The following is a 21472-nucleotide window of genomic DNA, read 5'->3' as shown; positions in this document are numbered from 1 at the left end:
GAAAAAGAAACCATACAAGCTAGTTTATATTTACTATAGATGACCTCATCTGTACAACTATCCACTGATATAGACTTTAAAATCTTCCTTTTACAGTTATAAAAATTATGATGTGTTCTCCCAAATGTAAAGAAAAAAAATTGTGATGTGAAGTATGCAACTAAAATGATTTCATGAGCTGGACTCACGCCTATAATCCCAGCACTCTGGGAGGCCGAGGAGGGTGGATTACTTTGAGACCAGCCAGAGCTAGAGTGAGAGCCCATCTCTAAAAATAGCTGGGTGTTGTGGCGGGCGCCTGTAGTCTCAGCTACTTGGGAGGCTGAGGCAAGAGAATTACTTAAGCCCAAGAGTCTGATATTGCAGTGAGCTGTGACACCACGACACTCTACCGAGGGCGACAAAATAAGATTCTGTCTCAAAAAAATAAAATAAAATGATTTCACATAATAATATCCATTTTCCAATAAAATAGTGACTTCTGTTTCTAAATAAGATGACATAATAACCTTAATATCATTATATCAATATAGAGAAAACATACAGACCAAAATAGATTTAAAAGAACACTCATAGTACATTAAAGAGCTAATGTTATCTGGTGGATATTTCACCTTAAGAGATTATATCTTAGTGATAAAAAATACGGAGAAGGGCGGCACCTGTGGCTCAGTCGGTAAGGTGCCGGCCCCATATACCGAGGGTGGCGGGTTCAAACCCGGCCCCGGCCAAACTGCAACCAAAAAAATAGCCGGGCGTTGTGGCGGGCGCCTGTAGTCCCAGCTACTTGGGAGGCTGAGGCAAGAGAATCGCTTAAGCCCGTGAGTTGGAGGTTGCTGTGAGCTGTGTGAGGCCACGGCACTCTACCGAGGGTCATAAAGTGAGACTCTGTCTCTCCAAAAAAAAAAAAAAAATACGGAGAAGACAGACTAGCCTTGTAGAGGACCATCTGTGTAGAGAATATGCAGGAGAGTTACAGAAAACCCATCTGGGTCCCAAGAGGTCTCTCCCTCAGGAGAAGGAGAAAAAAAAAAATCTCAACCCTAAGTTTCGTCATAATTCAATATAACTCACAAGCATTTCCTTCTAAACCATTTCTACCTACATGTGCCAAAGTATGTGGCAAGGGCAAATACCTAATAATGAAAAAGGTACATACTTGAAAATTCAAATCAACACTTCTGTAAATTTTTATGTACTTACCCTTAGAACACAGGAGTTTATTATGAGGGTAACTATATACCTATTTTATACACCTATTATTCATACTTACTTTTTTTTTTTTGAGACAGAGTCTCACAGAGTTGCCCTTGGTAGAGTGTTGTGGCGTCACAGCTCACAGCAACCTCAAACTCTTGAGCTTCAAAGATTCTCTTGCCTCAGCCTCCCAAGTAGCTGGGACTACAGGCACCTGCCATATTGCCTGGCTATTTTTTTGTTGCAGTTGTCCTTATTGTTTAGCAGGCCCGGGCTGGGTTGAAACCCATCAGCCCTGGTGTATGTGGCTGGTGCCCTAACCACTGAGCTATGGGCACCGAGCCTATTCACCCTTTCTAAAGAGAAATTCTTTTTTTTTTTTTTGGCATCTTTTGTGTTTATTTTTAAAACTTGCAGTAGAAATAATAGCCATTAGCATTTATAAGCAATCTGGTAAAATAGTGACCTTGCCATCAGTACACTACTTTTTTCTATCAATATTCTTTTTATTTATTTTTAATTGTTGGGATTCATTGAGGATACAGTAAGCCAGATTAAACTGATTGCATTTGTTAGGTAAAGTTCCTCTTGCAATCATGTCTTGCCCCCAAAAGGTGTGGCACACACCAAGGGCCCGCCCACCTCCCTCCTTCCCTCTCTCTGCTCTTCCTTTCCCCAGCCCTCCCTCCTTCCTTCTCTCTCTGAAAAAGAGAAATTCTTTTTCAAAGATTTTACTGGGCAGCGCCTGTGGCTCAGTGAGTAGGGCACCAGCCCCATATACCGAGGGTGGAGGGTTCAAACCCAGGCCCGGCGAACTGCAATTAAAAAAAAAAAAAAAAAAATACCTGCCCTCCGTCATCCCTCCTGGTGCAGACTGTGACTCTGCCCCCCTATCATCCCTCCTGGTGTAGGCTGTGACTCCGCCCCCCTATCATCCCTCCTGGTGCAGACTGTAAAAAAAAAAAAAAAAAAAATAGCCAGGCGTTATGGCAGATGCCTGTAGTCCCAGCTACTTGGGAAGCAAGAGAATTGCTTAAGCCCAAGAGTTTGAGGTTGCTGTGAGCTGTGACACCACAGCACTCTACCCAAGGTGACAGCTTGAGACTTTGTCTAAAAAAAAAAATATATATATATATATTTTATTTGAAAAATCTTGCATTTGGGCATCTAAGTCAACACTCTCCTGCTTAAAGGCTAGGGTAGCACACCTGTAATCCTAGCACTTTAGGAGGCTGGGACAAGCAGATTGCTGAGTTCAGGAGTTTGAGACTAGCCTAAACAAGAGTGAGACCTACTCTCCACTAAAAATAGAAAAAATAAGCCAGGCATGGTAGCACGTGCCTGTAGCCCCAGCAACTCAGGAGGATAAGGCAAGAAGATTGCCTAAGCCCAGGAGTTTGAGGTTGCAGTGAGCTATAATGATGCCAACTGCAGTCTAGACAGGGCAACAGAGTAAGACTCTGTCCTGTGGCTCAAAGGAGTGGGGCGCTGGCCCCATATGCCAGAGATGGCGGGTTCAAACCCAGCCCTGGTCAAAAAACTGCAAAAAAAAAAAAAAGAAAAAATATTTAAAAAATAAATAAATATAGATTGTGCCATTCAATGTTTTATGCTTGATAGTGATGCTTTCATAATGCTTTAACTCACCTGCATTGGCTTTAAGGTCTTCAGGAGTGACCATGACAACAAATCGGATTGCACGCTCATTTCGAAACATTTCATAAGACCACCTACGAATAGACCGCATGCATTTCACCGCAGCAATGCCATTGTTAGCAATAAGAACCTAGGAGGATGGGTGGGAAGTGGAGAAAAAGGCAAAAAAAGAAAAGCAATGACAGAGGAAGAGATGAGAGAATTTTTATAGCTCTTTCTCTGAAAAGTCAGATTTTCAACCAAGAATTCTTATTCCTAGTACAAAATGTTAGGAGGAACCAACTCCCCCCCAATCTAACCATAATTTATACTGTTTTCTAAGCAAATAATTTAATATGTGTCAGGTAAAACTTACTGTTTCTAACTTCATTTCTTGAAGGGAAAAAAATTCACAATTACTCAAATCCTGTGAATAGGTAGATCATTCTACCATACTACCATATCTATTACTAGGGAACAGAAGAAAACAAACTTCAGAGGGATGATGTATTTATTATCAAATAATGAGGAAAGACTAAATAGTGCAGTGTCATGCACCATTCTCTGTTGGAATAAACAAAGTAGAGTCCTGAACATGTTTAAAAACCCTGGAATAAATCACTTCTCTTAGAATTGTAGAGAATGCCTCAGAAAGAAACAGTGAAAGAATTGCTGAATCCTGAGACGTCTCTGTAAACAAACATTTCATCTCCTTACCTGTCTTGCAATCATCCCTCTGAGGATAACATGATCTAATAGGCACATAACCTATCTTTATTGGAAGACTAATAGAAGGACAGCACTGAAGCAAAATCTTTAAGACAAGAAATACAGGTCTCCATCTCTTAATCTTTAATCACCGCAAGCTATTTCAACCAAGTCATCCTCTCAGCTCTGACATGGTTTAGATAAAAATGACATAGAATTTTACATTTCAAAATACCTAAGATCTCTTTAAGAATTTCATGTGGTATATTCTTCCTAAGTATCTCAAATACCTGGTGGAAGCCAGTAAGTCACAGTACATCAAACTGTTTTAGTCACATCTTCTGAAAATCTCTCTACTCCCTTAGCTCCTAAAACAACACTGTGGCATATCTCCCACCAGCATCCCACAAGCTAATAACATCTTCATACCCTGTCACATCAGTACAGCCCCACCCCTTAAACTACAAGATCCTTCAAAAAGAACTTTATGAGCACTGTTCCATCTCCTTAATTAGCTGGGACCATAAATTATTAGTGGCAAATACATATTAAGGAAAATAATGTAATTATATTAACAGGATGCTAGAGAGGCAGACAGGGCAAGTCTGCATAAAGAGGCAAAGTCTCTGAAAATCTAAATACCAATTTTGAGTAATTCTAAACAATAAATCTAGGCATCAAATCTCAAGTACTTTTAACAAAATAATTTAGCAAGTTACAACCTACCTTCTCAATCACTTTATTCCCCCCAAAGCGTGTAACGAATTCTGCTGGAGAAGCCACAGTGAAATCTCGCTGAGAATCTATTTTCTTTCGGTCTCGACCTTGCTTTACTAGGTGCAAGCCAGACATACTGGATCTATAAAAACAGAGAAACCATTAAAGTCTGTAGGTAGGACTTCTTTGAACCATTTATATGACCTAGAGACTGCTTTTCTCTACTATTCCTATAAGAGTACATTTCTTTTTAATTAAAAAAATTTGGGGCTCAGTGCCCATTAACACAGTGGTTATGGCGCCAGCCACAATGAGGCTGGCGGGTTTGAACCCAGCCCAGGCCAACTCAAAACAACAACAACTGCAACAAAAAAATAGCCGGGCGTTGTGCCAGGCACCTGTAGTCCCAGCTACTTGGGAGGCTGAGGCAAGAGAATCGCTTGAGCTCAAGAGTGATGCCACGGCACTCTACCGAGGGCAACATAGTAAGACTCTGTCTCAAAAAAAAAAAAAAAAAATAGTCCAGTGTTGTGACCGGCACTTGTAGTCCCAGCTACTTGGAAGGCTGAGGCAAGAAGATCACTTGAGCCCAAGGGCTTGAGGTTGCTGTGAGTTATGATGATGCCATGGCACTCTACCCAGGACACCAGTACAGGAAAAAAACATTGTTGTTTTAGAGATAAGGTCTGAATCTGTTGCCCAGACTTAAGTGGTGACCAGATCACAGCTCACTGCAGCTTCAAACTCCTGGCTTCAAGAAATCCTCCCACTTCAGCCTCCCAAGAAGCAGGGACTACAGGTACACCTCACAACACTCGGCTAATTTTTCTATTTTTTTGTAGAGACAAGGTCTCCTCATGATGCCCAGGCTAGTCTCAAACTCCTAGCCTCTAGGGATCCTCCTGCCTCACCTTCCCAACGTGGCATGAGCCACCCCATCTAGTTCTGATGCTTTATTTAACTGGCAGAATTTTAAGTTTTTATTACTAACACATAAAATAATAGTGCTTCTAACAATCAATAGTGCTTTAGATTAGATGAAATATAGTACTGGAAACAGCATGGGTCTGGGTTCAAAATCCAGAGCTCTTCACCTAATAGCACCAATGAGCTCTGGCAAATAATGTAATCTTGCTCCGCTCTAGTGTTTTCTTTGTAAAATATGCATAATATTAACTGTTCCAGTTATTTTACCCATCGTCTTTAAGCTCTACGCTTATTTTTTTATATTCTGTTTTGTGATAATGGGGCTAAGATTCTGCAAACTTCATTTCCAAAACTCCTGTGCTAGATTTTTTCTATTCACTTCTGCCAATGGGAAGGCAAAAAGGTAAGAAAGAAGATTTTCTTCCTATTTTCCTGCTCTTATCAGCATTGTTCTAGTAATAAAATAGAGTTAGTTCCAGCTTCTAGCTTCTTTTAGCACTTCCACGAAGAGCCTTAGAGGTACCAGTAGCAGTGGATTATACCTCCCACGCAGAACACTAGCTTTGCAATGTTTCTTCATCATTTGAACCATGCTGTTTGGAACTTTTTTTTTTTTTTGAAAGAGAGAGTGACTCAATCTTGATATGAGGACAATTAATGACAATTAAGGTTATGGGGGGGGGAAGCAGAAAGAGAGAGGGAGGGAGTGGGGTGGGGCCTTAGTGTGTGTCACACTTTATGGGGGCAAGACATGATTGCAAGAGGGACTTTACCTAACAATTGCAATCAGTGTAACTGGCTTATTGTACCTTCAATGAATCCCCAACAATAAAAAAAAAAAAAAAAAAAAAAAAAAAAAAGAAAGAGAGAGTGAGTCTTGCTTTGTTGCTAGGGCTCAACTGCCACAGTTCAACCTAGCTCCCAGCAACCTCAAATTCCTGGGCTCAAGCAATCCTCTTGCCTCAGCCTCCCAAGTAGCAGGGACTACAGGCATGTGCCACCATGCCTGGCCAATTTTTCTGTTTTAAGTAGAAACAAGGTCTCACTCTTGCTCAGGCTGGTCTCGAACTTCTGATCTCAAGTGATCCTCCCACTTCAGCCTCCCAGAGTGCTAGGATTACAGGAGTTAATCGCTGCACCTGGCCTTGCTTGTCCCTATTAATCACCTGTCAGACTAGGCCTTCTTCAGGGGATCTGAGCACCAGCTACTCAAAGCTTATTCCCAAAGGTCCAAGCATCAGTCCCCAAGAGACCTCCCCCAAGCTCCTAGATTCTGGTAACACCATCTCTACCCTTTTGTCTTCCCAGCCCTAGGAGTGACAGCTGCTTCCTCTAGTTATTAACTCTGAGTTACTTCAGCATCCCTTTTTTTTTTTTTTTTTTTGAGACAGAGTCTCATTATGTCGCCCTCGATAGAGTACCTTGACAGCACAGCTCACAGCAACCTCAAACTCTTGGGCTCAAGCGATTCTCCTGCCTCCGCCTCCCAAGTAGCTGGGACTATAGGTGCCCGCCAAAATGCCCAGCTGTTTTTTGGTTGCAGCTGTCACTGTTTGGAGGCCCCAGCTGGATTCGAACCCGCCAGCTCAGGTGTATGTGGCTGGCCCTTAGTTGCTTGAGCCACAGGTGCCGACCCAGCACACATTTTTTTAAAAAATAAAAATTTATTTCCTTGTCTAAAATTTTAATAACTTAACATGAACTCATTTCTTTTAGGCTCCTAGTTCATGTATCATTTTCTCTGTATCAGACTGAGTAATAACATGGATAAAACTCAAAAACATGCTCAGAGAAGAAACCAGACATGAAAAAGTACATAGTGTTTGACTCCATTTCCATAACATTCCAAAACAAGAATAACTAATCTAGGGGCAGCACCTGTGGCTCAGTGAGTAGGGTGCCCACCCCATATAACCGAGAGTGGCAGGGTTCGAACCTGGCCCCAGCCAAACTGCAAACAAAAAATAGCCGGGCACTGTGGCAGGTGCCTGTAGTCCCAGCTACTCCGGAGGCTGAGGCAAGAGAATCATCTAAGCCCAAGAACTGGAGGTTGCTGTGATGCCACGGTACTCTACCACGTTCAACGTGAGACTCTAACTCTAACAAAAAAAAAAAAAAGGATAACTAATCTAACAGTACAGAAAGCTGATCAGTGGGTTGGAATTGGGGGAACACACTACAAAGGAGTATGGAAATGATGGAAATGTTCTTAACCTTGATCTTGACTGTGGTGATAGTTACATAGACATATGTGTCAAAACCATCAAACTGTATAATTAAAAAATGTGAACTTTACTGTAGGTAAATTATACCTCAACAAACCTGGCTTTTAAAAAACCTCATTAAGGCTCGGCACCTATAGCTCAGTGGCCAGGGCGCCAGCCACATACACAGGAGCTGGCAGGTTCAAACCCAGCCCAGGCCTGCCAAACAACAATGACAACTACAACCAAAAAATAGCCGGGCGTTGTGGTGGGGTGCCTGTAGTCCCAGCTACTTGGGAGGCTGAGGCAAGAATCCCTTGAGCCCAAGAGTTTGAGGTTGCTGTGGACTGTGACGCCACAGCACTCTACTAAGGGGGCCAAAGTGAGACTCTATCTCAAAGAAAAAAACAAAGAGAGAGAGAGAATAAATTTTAACAGAATCCCAAAATAACTCCTTGAATAGCAAATACATTCACTTCCCCTGTATGAGGCAAGTTTACATCTACAGAAAATGGAATAGTGAAGCCAAAAAAAATGAAGGAAATTAGAAAATATGAATTAACAATGTAAATCCTAGAAAAACTGGACTAGAACTTTTAGTTCTGTTCTTCCTGTACAGAGAAAAATGACCAAATGTTTTTAATGAGCACTTTATTGCCTGCTTATACTTTCTGAAACATAGTATGCTATTGTCAGCCTCTGGGCCTTTGTACTTTTTTTTTTTTTTTGAGACAGAGTTTTGCTCTGTTGCCCAGGCTAGAGTACAGTGGGATCATCATAGTTCACAGCAACCTCAAACTCCTGTGCTGTAGTGATCCTCTTGCCTCAGCTTCCCTAGTAAGTAGGACTACAGGTGCCTGCCACCATGCCAGGCTAAGTTTTCTGTTTTTTATAGAGATAGGGATCTCACACCTGCTCAGGTTTGCATTTCTTATTCTCTGTCAGGAATGTCCCTTTCCTTTTTTGCCTGCCAATACTATTTCAATTTACTCCTCAAAATGTAACTAAACTCAGTTCTTCCAGTGTGCCTTTGCTAACACTGATTCCTCCAGCTTCAACCCTTAATGAGGACGGTAACTAGGCTTCCTCTGTGCTATACCAGAACTTACACATACATCTTTCCTCCTAATTAGTGGATGCTACAAGAGTTTACATGTAATAAGTGTGTGTTCCTTGAGGTCAGATACTCTTACTCATCCTTTGAGATCAGAGACCCTTATTTATTGCTATATGTCCATTACCAAAGGGTACCTGACACAAATACAAGCTGCAAATACATTTTTGAATGAGTATTCTTATAATGTTATTTATGAATTATTAGCTACATAAAAATGACCATTATTTCTGAGTACTTGTCATGGGACAGACACTATGTTAAGCTCTTTACACAACACTGTTGTATTAATCCTCCAAATAATGCCACGATATTTGAGCATCATTTTACAAAGGAGAAAAGTGAGGCTCACAGGTATTATGTAACTTGCTCATGATTATAAATACAGCCACCGGTGACAAAATGGAGATCTAAATCCAGCCTTTCTGACTTCAAGCCCCTGCGCTTAACCACTTCACAGCACTGTCTTGAGTTAAACTCTATTGAGTACAGTCAATTAATAATTTATTATATACCCAGAAGAAGAATTACACCTTTACAGCAAATACTAGGTTTAAAAAAAAAAAAAAAGGATGGTTTTAGAGAACAAATCTCTCCTATCTTTGCTGCCCATGTCTTCTAATGTTCATATAAAAGCCCCAAATACAGCGGCGCCTGTGGCTCAGTGGGTAGGGTACTTGGTCACATATATGGAGGGTGGAGGGTTTGAAGCCAGCCCTGGTCAGCTAAAACAACAATGACAACTGCAACAAAAAAATAGCCAGGCATTGTGGTGGGCACCTGTAATCCCAGCTACTTGGGAGGCTGAGGCAATAGAATTGCTTGAGCCCAAGAGCTGGAGGTTGCTGTGAGCTGTGACGCCACAGCACTCTACTGAGGGCTACAAAATGAGACTCTGTCTCAAAAAATAAATAAATAAATACCCCAAATACAAGCTTGCTACACTGACCATTACAGAACTCAGCTGCCTCAAGAACTGAAAGAACAGTTGAGAATGTTATAAAATAAATGATAACAGTTATACTGATCAGTTATACTGAAAAAGTTAAGATAAAACTGAATAAGGACAGCTCGGCACCCCTAGCTCAGTGAGTAGGGTGCCAGCCAGATACACCGAGGCTGGCAGATGCGAACCTGGCCTGGGCCTGCTAAACAACAATAACTGCAACCAAAAAATAGCCGGGCATTGGGGTGAGCACCTATAGTCCCAGCTACTCGGGAGGCTGAGGCAAGAGAATCACCTTAAGCCCAAGAGTTTGAGGTTGCTATGAGCTGTGATCCCGTGGCCCTCTACTGCAGGTGACATAGTGAGACTCTGTCTCAAAAAAAAACCAACAAAATTGAATAGGGAATAGGGGCAAGAGTAAAAGGCAAATGCCTTTCAGAAAAAAATATATTTTTTCATTTAAACTATAAAAAGTTGAAAATGTTGGGATGTTAACATAATTATTAGCTGTAAGAAAGTAATTTTTAGGCTAGATGTGGTGGCTGACGCCTATAATGCCAACACGTTGGGAGTCTGAGATGGGAGGATCACTAGAGGCCTAGAGTTCAAGACTAATCTGGGCAACATAGTGAGAACCTGTCTCTGAAAAAATCTTTTTAACAATTTTAAAAAGCAATTTCTAAAGTCACACAAAACTGAAGAGCAAAGTTTGTGTAGTCAATAAAAAACATGATAATGCATGTAATAAGCAAAATTGAACTACTCTTAAGGAAAATTTAGCCAGGTATGGTGGCTCACATCTATAATCCCAGCACTTTCGAGGAAACAAGGCAGGAGAATTAAAACCAGCCTAAGCAACACAGCAAGACCTTGTCTCTACAAAAGGTGGAAAAATAAGGTGAGCATGGTGGGACACACCTATAGTCCCAGCCACTCAGAAGAAAATTGTTTGCGCCCAGGAGGTTGCAGTGAGCTATGACAACACTACAGTACTATAGCCCAGGGAAGAGAATGGGATTCTGTCTTATAAAAAAGAGAATCACTTGAGCCCAGGAGTTGGAGATTGCTATGAGCTGTGATGGCACAGCACGCTACCCAGAGTGACAGCTTGAGGCTCTGTCTCAAAAAAAATACAGTAGACTGAACGCAAGTATTTTTCTTTGCTCATTTTGAAGTACTTTGGGACACTTCAAAATGACAGGAACAGGGCGGCGCCTGTGGCTCAAGGAGTAGGGCGCTGGTCCCATATGCCACAGGTGGCGGGTTCAAACCCAGCCCCGGCCAAAATCCAAAAAAAAAAAAAAAAAAAAAAATGACAGGAACAGAATAAATAAGATATACGCCCACTTGGATAAAGAAAACAGAAGATGATTCTATAGCAGATAGGACTGTCAACAAAATTGTGATACTGAACCAAAAGATGAATATTTGGTAACTGAATTAAATTTGAGATTTCTCTGTTTTGTGAAATGTGGAAGAAGTATAAAGCTATTATTAAGAAGCAAATTGAGGCTCGGTGCCTGTGGCTCAAGCGGCTAAGGCGCCAGTCAGATACATCTGAGCTGGCGGGTTCGAATCCAGCCTGGGGCCCGCCAAACAACAATGACGCCTGCAACCAAAAAATAGCCAGGCATTGTGGCAGGTACCTGTAGTCCCAGCTACTTGGGAGGTGGAGACAGGAGAATCACTTGAGCCCAGGAGTTGGAGGTTGCCGTGAGCTGTGATGCCACAGCTCTCTACCCAGGGCAACAGTTTGAGGCTATGTCTCAAAAAGAAAAAAAAAATAAAAATAAAGCAGCAAGTTGATTCCCCTAGCATACCCCAGAGAGGCTCAAGGGTTGGAGCCACCACAGAAGACTAGAAGGCAAGATGAAGTCAAAAGCAGAACTGACTGGAGCTCTACAGCAGTAGCTGAAACAGAACACTCTGGGTGTCCGGACCCTCTTCATCTTTTCCTGCAGCTACACAATTACTCTTTCTCCAGCTCCAGCCAGAAATTAAATTTACTAAAGTTAACCTCTGCTGGGGCAGGACCACAGAAGCCTTAGATACAGTGGGGAATGGGAGCAGCACGAGAACCTGAGTTCTGGTATTGAGAAAGATCTCAGGGTAAGGGAGTTTAGCTTCCTTCCTCAACAACTCTAGTCTGGTTACATGCCAGAATAATTGCAGCAGGCATCTTTCCAAGCCCCAAAGGACATATTCTAAAAAAGTCTTCTGCAAAACCACCTTCAACAGGATGCCACACACTACAAGAACGTTGAAATTCTTTCCTTCACAACAGTTGAAGAGATTACACTCTTCAAATACCAGCCAAATCCAGAGAGCAAATGTGACACATACTGAGATCCCTTAATGTAATAATAACATGACAAGGTCTGTACAGGGGTGCTTGCTTTCAACATAGCTACAAATATCATACATGGGCTCGGGTATCTTTTGTTCAAATTCTGAATGTAAAGTAAAGGTTTAGAAAATCAGAACAGGGAGAGCAGAGACAGAAAGAAGGAGGGAGGAGTGGGGAAAGGAAGAGAAGAGAGAGGGAAGGAGGGTGGGGGGTGGGGCTTTGGTGTGGGGCCACACCTTTTTGGGGCAAGACATGATTACAAGAGGGACTTTGCCAAACAAATGCAATCAGTGTAATCTGGTTTATTGTACCCTCAATGAATCCCCAACAATAAAAAAAGAATAATAATTAAAAAGAAAAAGAAAATCAGAACAAATGTCAGTTTTTATTCATTTCCTTAAACAGAAAAGCCTTCTTTTATAGAAACCAAAAAAATTTTCACATCAAATAAATTCCAGTAAGTGTTTTTTTAAAGGTATAAGCCAGGCACCACGGCTCACATCTGTAATCTAACATTTTGGGAGGCTGAGGCAGGAAGACCACTGGAAGCCAGGAGTTCAAGACCAGCCTAGGCAACACAACCCATGTCAATGTCTACAAAAACATTTTTAAAAATTAATAAAGTGTGATGGCATGTACCTATAACTAGCTACTCAGAAGGTTGAGGTGGGAAGATCACTTAAGCCCTGGAATTCGAGGTTACACTCAGCTATCATCACACCACTGCACTCTAGCCTGAGTGATACAGTGAGACCCCATCAATTAAAAAAAAGAGAGAGATGAAAAGGATGAAAAGGGATATATATTGCCCAAAATGGCACCCTAAAACTTACCTTTGAAGCATATAATACCTTATCTCCTTATTTTCCTCTGGAGAACCCTCCATGTCAAGATGACAAAGGAATGAAAGCTTTTTCTTCAGATTTCAAAGTTGTAAACACAAACTGCAGATCCTCTGCCTACTGCAGCTGTTTAAAACCCAGGGGGACAAGAGATACTATGCTACTTCTTGGCCCTGCTTCAGTCAGACTAGAGTATTCCTGATGGCCTCAAACTCTGATCTTTTTTTATCTACTTTGTCCCCAATTTCCATATTTTCCCACCTTTCTTCCTTTTTGCATTTTCCACCTACTTGGTTTATATACAGAATTAGTTGATTTCCCAGAAGGACTAACAGAAATATAAAAACACGCATAACTAGAAAATAGGTCTTAGCAGCTCTGCTTTAGCTGCAGCAAACATGCTTTAACAACAGTCACTTTCTTTCTGACAGTCACCAGAGAAAAGCTCCACTGCCTCTCCTGGCTGCCAGGAGCACATGACAGGGAAGGCCCAAGGCAAAAAGAAGACAAAGTTTATCAGGACAACTAAGCCAGAAAATAATGGGGTCACCAAATCCAGAGGGAGGAAGAAAGCACAGCCTAAATAGGTAATTTCTAAGATCCAATCAAAACAAGTAATACTTACTGTCAGACTGCAAGAGATAGAAAGCAGGTCAGGAGGGGAAAGAAAGCAAGTAGAAAGCAAACATGTCACTATTAAGGAACTCTGAATAAAGGTGGGAGCTGTAATTCTAATTTTCAGGCCAAAGTAGTGATATATCTAAACTAAGATTTAATTCACTAAAGCTTGAGAATAAGAGTGGAGCCAGTATAAAAGGGATATCAAAAAAGATGTGGATAAAGTGTAACCTGGCTTATTGTACCCTCAATGAATCCCCAACAATAAAAAATAAATAAATAAATAAAAGATGTGGATAAAATGCTTAAAAGAAAAAGAGACCCAGACAAATATTTTAGAGGTCTAACCTAGTTTAAGCAGGAAAGAAAAATCCCACCTAGAAAGACAACTGGGATACATGTATTACTACGAAAGCAGATTTGCCACAGATTTGTTTTTTCCTTTAGGAAAAAAACAAAGAGCTGCGCCCAGTGGCTCACACCTGTAATCCCAGCACTTAGGAAGCCGAGGCAGGGGGATTGCCTGAGTTCACAGGTTCAAGACTAGACTGAGCCAGAGCAAGACCTCATCTTTAAAAATAGCTGGGCGTTGTGGCGAGTACCTATAGTCCCAGCTACTTGGGAAGCTGAGGCAAGAGAATCACTTAAGCTCAGGAGTTTGAGGTTGCTGTGACCTATGATGCCATAGCAGTCTACCAAGGGTGACAAGTGAGTTTCTGTCTCAAAAAACAAAGAAAAAGAAAAAAACAATGGTTGACTATTACACAATAACATCTCTTTGTTGTAGCTTTTAATTACATAGATACTCATATTTCTTCCTTCTATTGAGAGGGAAAAAATGGCAAAAGAAAAGGTTTAGAATCGGCGGCACCCTTAGCTCAGTGGGTAGGGCGCTGGGCCACATACACCCAGGCTGGCAGGTTCGAACCCTACCTTGGCCAGCTGAACAGCAATGACAACTACAACAATTAAAAAAAAAAAAACAGCTGGGCGTTGGGCGGATGCCTGTAGTCCCAACTACTTGGGAGGCTGAGGCAAGAGAATCACTTAAGCCAAAGAGTTTGAGGTTGCTGTGAGCTGTAATGCCACAGCACTCTACTGAGAGTGACATAGTGAGACTGTCTAAAAAAAAAAAAAAAGAGAGAGAGGGAAAAGAAAAGAAAAAAGGAAAAGGTTTAGAATCTACTGAATGATAGCTTCCTGGCATAAGTCCTCAGGACTGATATAACTCAACTGAATCATATCTAACCTGAATCATCCACCATAAGAAAATTTTTCTCATCAAAATGCTAGATAGAAGCCAGGCACAGTAGCACCTCCCTGTAGTCCTAGCTTCTTGGGAGCCTGAGGCAGAAGGATCCCTTGAACCCAGAGGTTTGAGACCAGCCTGAGCAACATAAGGAAACCTCATCTTTAAAAAAAAAAAAAAATGCTGGATATAAATAGTTAAAAATCTGTTGCCAACCATGCTTAGAACCTGTTAATTTTCTACAAAAACCTAAAACAGAAGTACACAAATGACCTGGAACTAGAAAGAAATTATCAAATAAAAGATAAATGATTAAGACGAATCCTTCCCATGGCAGTCTCTGCATATTAACAAACAAACGAAAAAACCAAATATTGATCTTAGTATATTCAGGTGACCTAAGTAGAAAAGACTCAATCAAGCCACCCAAAATGACAACCAGTATAATAAAAAATGGAAGTCCTGGGTTGTTCTCTGGTCTGTACTTTGCATCATCCCTTCCATATGGTGCCAAAGTCCATTAAGTTAGACAAGTTTACTTTTTCCTTTAAAGAACCAAGCTGACACAGAGGAGCCCTTCTATCTTTACGTCTTTTCAGAATAACCTGTTTCAAAAATAGAACACCAGAACCCTTGTTCAGGACAGTTACAGCAGCACAGATATAAAAACTACTCAATTTCACACACATCTAGGTGTCCACACATGTAGGCCATTTCCAAAAGAAACTTGTTATACAAGTTCATCATTTCCAAATGCAAATAAAGCACTGAGTGCAGAATAAAGCAGGCCATTTTGCCCTCAAGTGTATCAGAAAAAAATACTTAAGAGGCAAACTCAGTCATCAACTTTATGCTGTCTTTCACCAAAGGCATCTTTCTACAACAACCGAATACTAACACAGCATACCCGGATCCAAAAGCAAAGACAGAGTTCCTACTTTTTTATGGATGCTGCTCACAATTTTTCTGTAATATGTGAACACAAGAAATAAAAAGCTACATCTGTTTCTCCAGATTCAAAGCATCCCCATTTTAATCTACCATGAACAGAGAGACTCCAAGCTACACACATACCTGGCATAAAGTCCCACTAGAAGCCCACATTGACCCCAGCATTGTAACATGCCTGGCACCAAGGATGATATAGCAGTTTATGCAGCAGACAGTGATGCATTTGCTGGCTTGACTGCAACACAGTCCGAGTTATACCGCAGCATACACTGTGAGAGACTGTTTTACATTAGGGCTTTTACAAGCAGACAAATCTTGGATCAGGATGACCGCTTATTTATAATAAACGTTTCTTTGTGGACTGTGAATTTCGTGCCATTGAATTATATGCCTAGCACTGAAGCAATGTCACACAGTCTTGATAAGAGTGGCTTATAAGTATATGTCTTCCAACTTTGCTCTCCTTTTTCAAGACTGTTTGGCTATTCTAGGTCCTCCTGAGTTTCCATGTAAATTTTAGAATCAGCTTGCCTAATTCTAGAAAGAAAAAAAAGGCTACTGGGATTTTAACAAGGACTTAGAATTTATACATTAATTTAGAAAGAACTGCCATCTTGACAATATTGAGTCTTTCAATCCATGAACATGGACCGCCTCTCCATTTATTTAGATCTTAATTTCTATCAATAATGTTTTATAATTTTTAGTGCACAAGCCTTATACCTTTTTGTTACATTTATTCCTATTTTATTCTTTTTGATACATTGAAGATAAAATTATTTTCTAAATTTTCTTTTTGGATTGTTCATTTCTAGCTAGTATATAGAAATACAGTTAACCTTTGTGTATAGATTTTATCACTTGTGATCTTGCTAACTCATTTAACAATTTTTGTTAACATTATTAAGATATAATTCATATACTATACTTTACTATACTATAGTATAGCATACTTTAGTATACTATACTATACTATTCACTGTCACCCATTTAAAGGGTACAATTCAATGGTTTTTAGTATATTCACATAGTTGTGAACCATTATCACAATCAATTTGAGAACATTTTTATTGCCCCTAAAAGAAATCCTGTACCCAGTAGCAGTCACTCCTGCATTCCCCCTTCACCTTCCCCAATCCTAGGCAACCACTAATCTACTTCCTGTCTTTATAGATTTCTCTATTATGAACATTGCATATAGAGAATAATGTGTGGTCTTTCGTGACTGGCTTCTTTTATTTAGCATTTTTTTTTTAATTTTTTTGTAGAGACAGAGTCTCACTTTATGGCCCTGGGTAGAGTGCCGTGGCGTCACGCAGCTCACAGCAACCTCCAACTCCAGGGCTTAGGCGATTCTCCTGCCTCAGCCTCCCGAGTAGCTGGGACTACAGGCGCCCGCCACAACGCCCGGCTATTTTTTTTGTTGCAGTTTGGCCGGGGCCGGTTTTGAACCTGCCACCCTCAGTATATGGGGCCGGCGCCCTGCTCACTGAGCCACAGGCGCTGCCCAGCATTTTTTTTTTTTTTTTTTTTTTTTTTGGAGACAGAGCCTTAAGCTGTCGCCCTGGGTAGAGCACTGTGGCATCATAGCTCACAGCAACCTCCAACTCTTGGGCTCAAGCGATCCTCTTGCCTCAGTTTTTCTATTTGTTTTGTAGTAGAGACGGGGTCTCCCTTTTTGCTCAGACTGGTCTCAACTCATGAGCTCAAGCAATCCACTCATGTATCACTATGTTATTCCATTGTAAGGATATACAATATTTTGTTTATATATCATCAGTTGGGTTGTTTCCATGCTGTGGCTATTATGAATGATGTTGCTATGAACATTTATATACAAGTTTTTACCTGGACACATTCTTTCCTTTCTTGAGTACACTATGTATAACGAGGAATGAAATTGTTAGATCACATATACGGTGAGAGTTTAGTTTTATAAGAAAGTGCCAAATTATTTTCAGAGTAGCTATATAATTTTATATTCCCACTAACAATGTACAAGTTATCCAATTTCTCTGCATTCTCACAAACACTTGTCATTGACACTATTTTTTACTTTAGGCATTCTGATAGGTATTAGTGATATTATTTTATTTATTTATTTATTTATTTTTTTTTTTTTTTTGAGACAAAGCCTCAAGCTGTCGCCCTGGGTAGAGTGCTGTGGCATCACAGCTCACAGCAACCTCCAACTCCTGGGCTCAAGCGATTCTCCTGCCTCCGCTTCCCAAGTAGCTGGGACTACAGGTGCCCACCACAACACCCAGCTATTTTTTGATTTCAGCCATCATTGTTGTTTGATGGGCCTGGGCCGGATTCGAACCCATCAGCTCAGGTGTATGTGGCGGGCAACTTAGCCCCTTGAAACACAGGCACCAAGCCGATATTGTTATTTTAATCTGCAACTTTCTAATAGCTAATTATTATCTGCATTTTCCTAATAGCTGTTAAACATCTTTCCTTGTGCTTACTTGCCATCTGTTATCCTGTTTGGTTTCATTTGCTTATTCTTCTTTTTTTTTTAAAACATTCCTCCTTTTTTTTGAGACAGAATCTTACTCTAGCACCCTAAGCAAAGTGCCGTGGCAGCACAACTCACAGCATCCTCAAGCTCTTAGCTCAAGCAATCTTGCCTCAGTTGTTTTTCTATTTTTAGTAGACGCAGGGTTTCCCTCTTGCTCAGGCTGGTCTCTAACTCCTGAGCTAAAGCAATCCAGTTACCTGGGTCTCCCAGAGTGCTAACATTATAGGTGGGAGCCACTGTGCCCAGCCCATTTCTCTATTCTTTTTTTTTTTTTTTTTGAGACAGGGTCTCACTATGTCATCCTGGGTAGAGTGCCATGGCATCACAGCTCACAGCAACCTCAAATTCTTGGGCTTAAGAGATTCTCTTGGCTCAGCCTCCCAAGTAGCTGGGACTACAGGTACCTACTACAACACCAGGCCATTTTTGTTTTTGGTGTAGTTATCATTGTCGTTTGGGAGGCCTGGGTTCGAAGCCACCAGCCCTGCTGTATGTGGCCAGCGCCCTAGCCACTGAACTACAAGCGCCAAGCCCCAGTTCTCTATTCTTATTGAGAATTTCTATTTATTGATTCATTGTTATCATGATTTTAAAAAATTCTTTAAACTAGCTGGGCGTTGTGGCGGGCGCCTGTAGTCCCAGCTGCTCGGGAGGCTGAGGCAAGAGAATCGCGTAAGCTCAACAGTTAGAGGTTGCTGTGAGCCATGTGATGCCACGGCACTCTACCCGAGGGCGGTACAGTGAGACTCTGTCTCTACAAAAAAAAAAAAAAAAAAAAAATTCTTTAAACATGTTTTCTTTTAGTTGTTGGAATACATGTACAATAGTTGTTTTGAAGATTTTTGCTGAGTCCAGCATCTAGACACTTGCAGATAGTTTCTACTGACTTTTTTTTTTTTTTTTTTTTCCCATAAATATGGGTCACACTTTCCTCTATCTTTGCCTGGCCTACAGTTTTTTATTGAAAACTGAACATATTAAACAATTTATTATAATGAATTCTTTTACTCATGAAGGGGGTTGTTGTTACTACAGTTTGTTTGTTTGTTTGTTTCTTGTTTAATCATTTCCGGGAGCTAACTCTATGAAGTCTTGTCTCCCCCACAATGCAGCCACTGTTGCCAAAGCTCATTTTCTTTTCATTTCTTGTTCTTATGTTTAGACCTAGCTTCAAGAGTTACCCTTATATCTGTGTATCTTAGGTGTCAGCCAGTACTTAGATAAGGTTTACCTTAAAACATTTAAAGCCACTAAGGTTTTTGTACCCTGTTCATAGGTCGGTGGGGGGAGGCATGGCAACATATTCAAACTTCAGGACATTTTCAAGTCTGCTGTAGCTTTTACTTTGTGTTGGGCCTTATCACATCTCTTCTGAGCAGGTATGCTGCCTCAGCCAGCAAAATGTTTGCCCCAACCACAAACAGGAGTCAGTCTAACGAAGCCATTGGCCTACTCCACTTATGGACTGCCGAGATAATCACTTCCACCAACAATGCCATTAAGCATGGACATCAAACACCACCCAAATTTGGTAAGCTCCTTTCAGCTGTGGCATCAAAGCCGCCAGTCCTCATGGCCTACCCAAGTAGGTTGGAGCACAGGTGTCCAGCTTATTTCTTAACTTATTTAGTTTTTGAGGGAAGGTCTCGCTCTGTTGCCCTGGGTAAAGTACAGTGGCATCAGCATAGCTCACTGCAGCCTCAAACTCATGGGCACAAGTGATACTCCTGCCTCAACATCCCGGGCATCTGGAACTACAGGTGTGCACCACCATGCCCAGCTAGTTTTGCTATTTTTTGTAGAGGCAGGGTATTATTTTTGCTTAGGCAGGTCTCAAACTCCTGGCCTCAAGTGATCCTTCCACCTCAGTTTTCTAGAGTGCTAAGATTATAGTGCTTATACCAGTTCACATTCTTAGAGTGAAATATTTTAATATTCCTCTTTTAGCAATTGATAAAATGAAAAGTAGAAAACTCAAGAATACAAAACATAATTAAAAAACTTAACTGACATATACTGAACCCTATAACCAAAACTGTAACATATACATTCATTGCAAATGCTTATGAAACTTTATCAAAATAGGCCATATATTAAGTTATAGGGTATCAACAGATGTCAAAGGTCAGATATCACATAGATACTATGAACATGACGGATTAAACTAAAAATCAGTAACAAAGATAAAATCTCCAAGTGTCCTGAAATTAACCAATACACTTCTAAATAATTCATGGGTTAAAAAAATCACAATGGGCTCGGCACCTGTGGCTCAAGCAGCTAAGGCGCCAGCCACATAAACCTGAGCTGGCAGGTTCAAATCCAGCCTGGGCCCGCCAAACAACGATGATGGCTGCAACCAAAAAATAGCTGGGTGTTGTGGCAGACACCTGTAGTCCAAGCTGCTTGGGAGGCCTGAGACAGGAAAATCGCTTGAGCCCAGGAGTTTGACGTTGCTGTGAGCTGTGATGCCATAGCACTCTACCCAGGGCAACAGCTTGAGGCTCTGTCTCAAAAAAAAAAAAAATCACAATGAAATAAGAAAATATTTTAAATGAATGATAATGAAAATATACCACATCAAAACATAGGGTATAGGTTGGGTTCAGGGGCTCACACCTATAATCCTAACATTCTGGAAGGGCAGGGTGGGAGGATAAGTTGAGTTCAGGAGTTCAATACCAGCCTGAGCAAGAGCAAGACTTTTTCTCTGGTTGGCACCTATAGCTCAAGCAGCTAAGGTGCCAGCCACATACACCAAAGCTGGTAGGTTCGAATCCAGCCCAGGCCTACCAAACAACAATGACAACTACAACCAAAAACTAGCCAGGCGTTGTGGTGGATGCCTGTAATCCCAGCTACGTGGGAGGCTGAGGAAAGAGAATCACTTAAGCCCAAGAGTTGGAGGTTGCTGTGAGCTGTGAGCTGTGAGCTGTGACACCACAGCACTCTACCGAGAGTGACAGAGTGAGACACAGTCTCAAAAAAAAAGGGGGCTTGGTCTCTAATAGAAATAGAAAAATGAGCAAGGCGTTGTCAGGTACCTGTGGTCCCAGCTACTTGGGAAACTGAGGCAGGAGGATGACTTGAGCCCAAGAGTTTAAAGTTGCTGCAAACTAGGCTGATGTCACTACACTCTAGCTTCGGCCAATACAGTTACACTCTGTCTCAAAAATAAAAGAAAACAAAACAAAAAACTTGGGGGATATAATAAGATGAATTGATGAGTGGAAATAGAAATAGAGAGATGAATTTCAACAAAGCCAAAAGTCAGTTCATTGAGAAAGCCAATTGAATTGATAAATCTCTACTAAGACTGACAAAGGACAAAGAAGAAAATGGTAATTGCCAGTACCAGGAAAGAGGAAGAAGGAAGCACTATAAATCTCATCGTCATAAAAAAGAAAATGAGTATAGTATTATAAACGTTATGCCAATAAATCTGAAATTTTAAGTAAAATCCATAAATCTCTTGAAAAACAACTTTCCACTC

At 41.0% G+C, this 21472-nt stretch overlaps 1 protein-coding gene across 9 annotated transcripts in view; it reads right to left on the bottom strand.

Annotated features, from left to right (window-relative positions):
• Positions 1-21472, bottom strand: part of ACACA (acetyl-CoA carboxylase alpha) — a 338844-nt gene that overhangs the window by 213220 nt on the left and 104152 nt on the right. For 8 of the 9 annotated variants that reach the window (XM_053570250.1, XM_053570252.1, XM_053570251.1 and 5 more), the window contains 2 exons: positions 4267-4399; positions 2845-2983 (listed from right to left, as the gene is read on the bottom strand). In XM_053570250.1, the coding sequence (XP_053426225.1) occupies positions 2845-2983; positions 4267-4399 (272 nt within the window). Of the gene's footprint in view, positions 1-2844; positions 2984-4266; positions 4400-12628; positions 13106-21472 lie in introns of those variants that run through there. The other variant, XM_053570256.1, reaches the window with a different exon arrangement.

This window comes from Nycticebus coucang, chromosome 18 (assembly GCF_027406575.1).
Source record: "Nycticebus coucang isolate mNycCou1 chromosome 18, mNycCou1.pri, whole genome shotgun sequence".
NCBI classification, from domain to species: domain Eukaryota; kingdom Metazoa; phylum Chordata; class Mammalia; order Primates; family Lorisidae; genus Nycticebus; species Nycticebus coucang.
The sequence above is the reverse complement of the archived record's forward strand: the minus strand, read 5'-3'. Positions and strand labels throughout refer to the sequence as shown.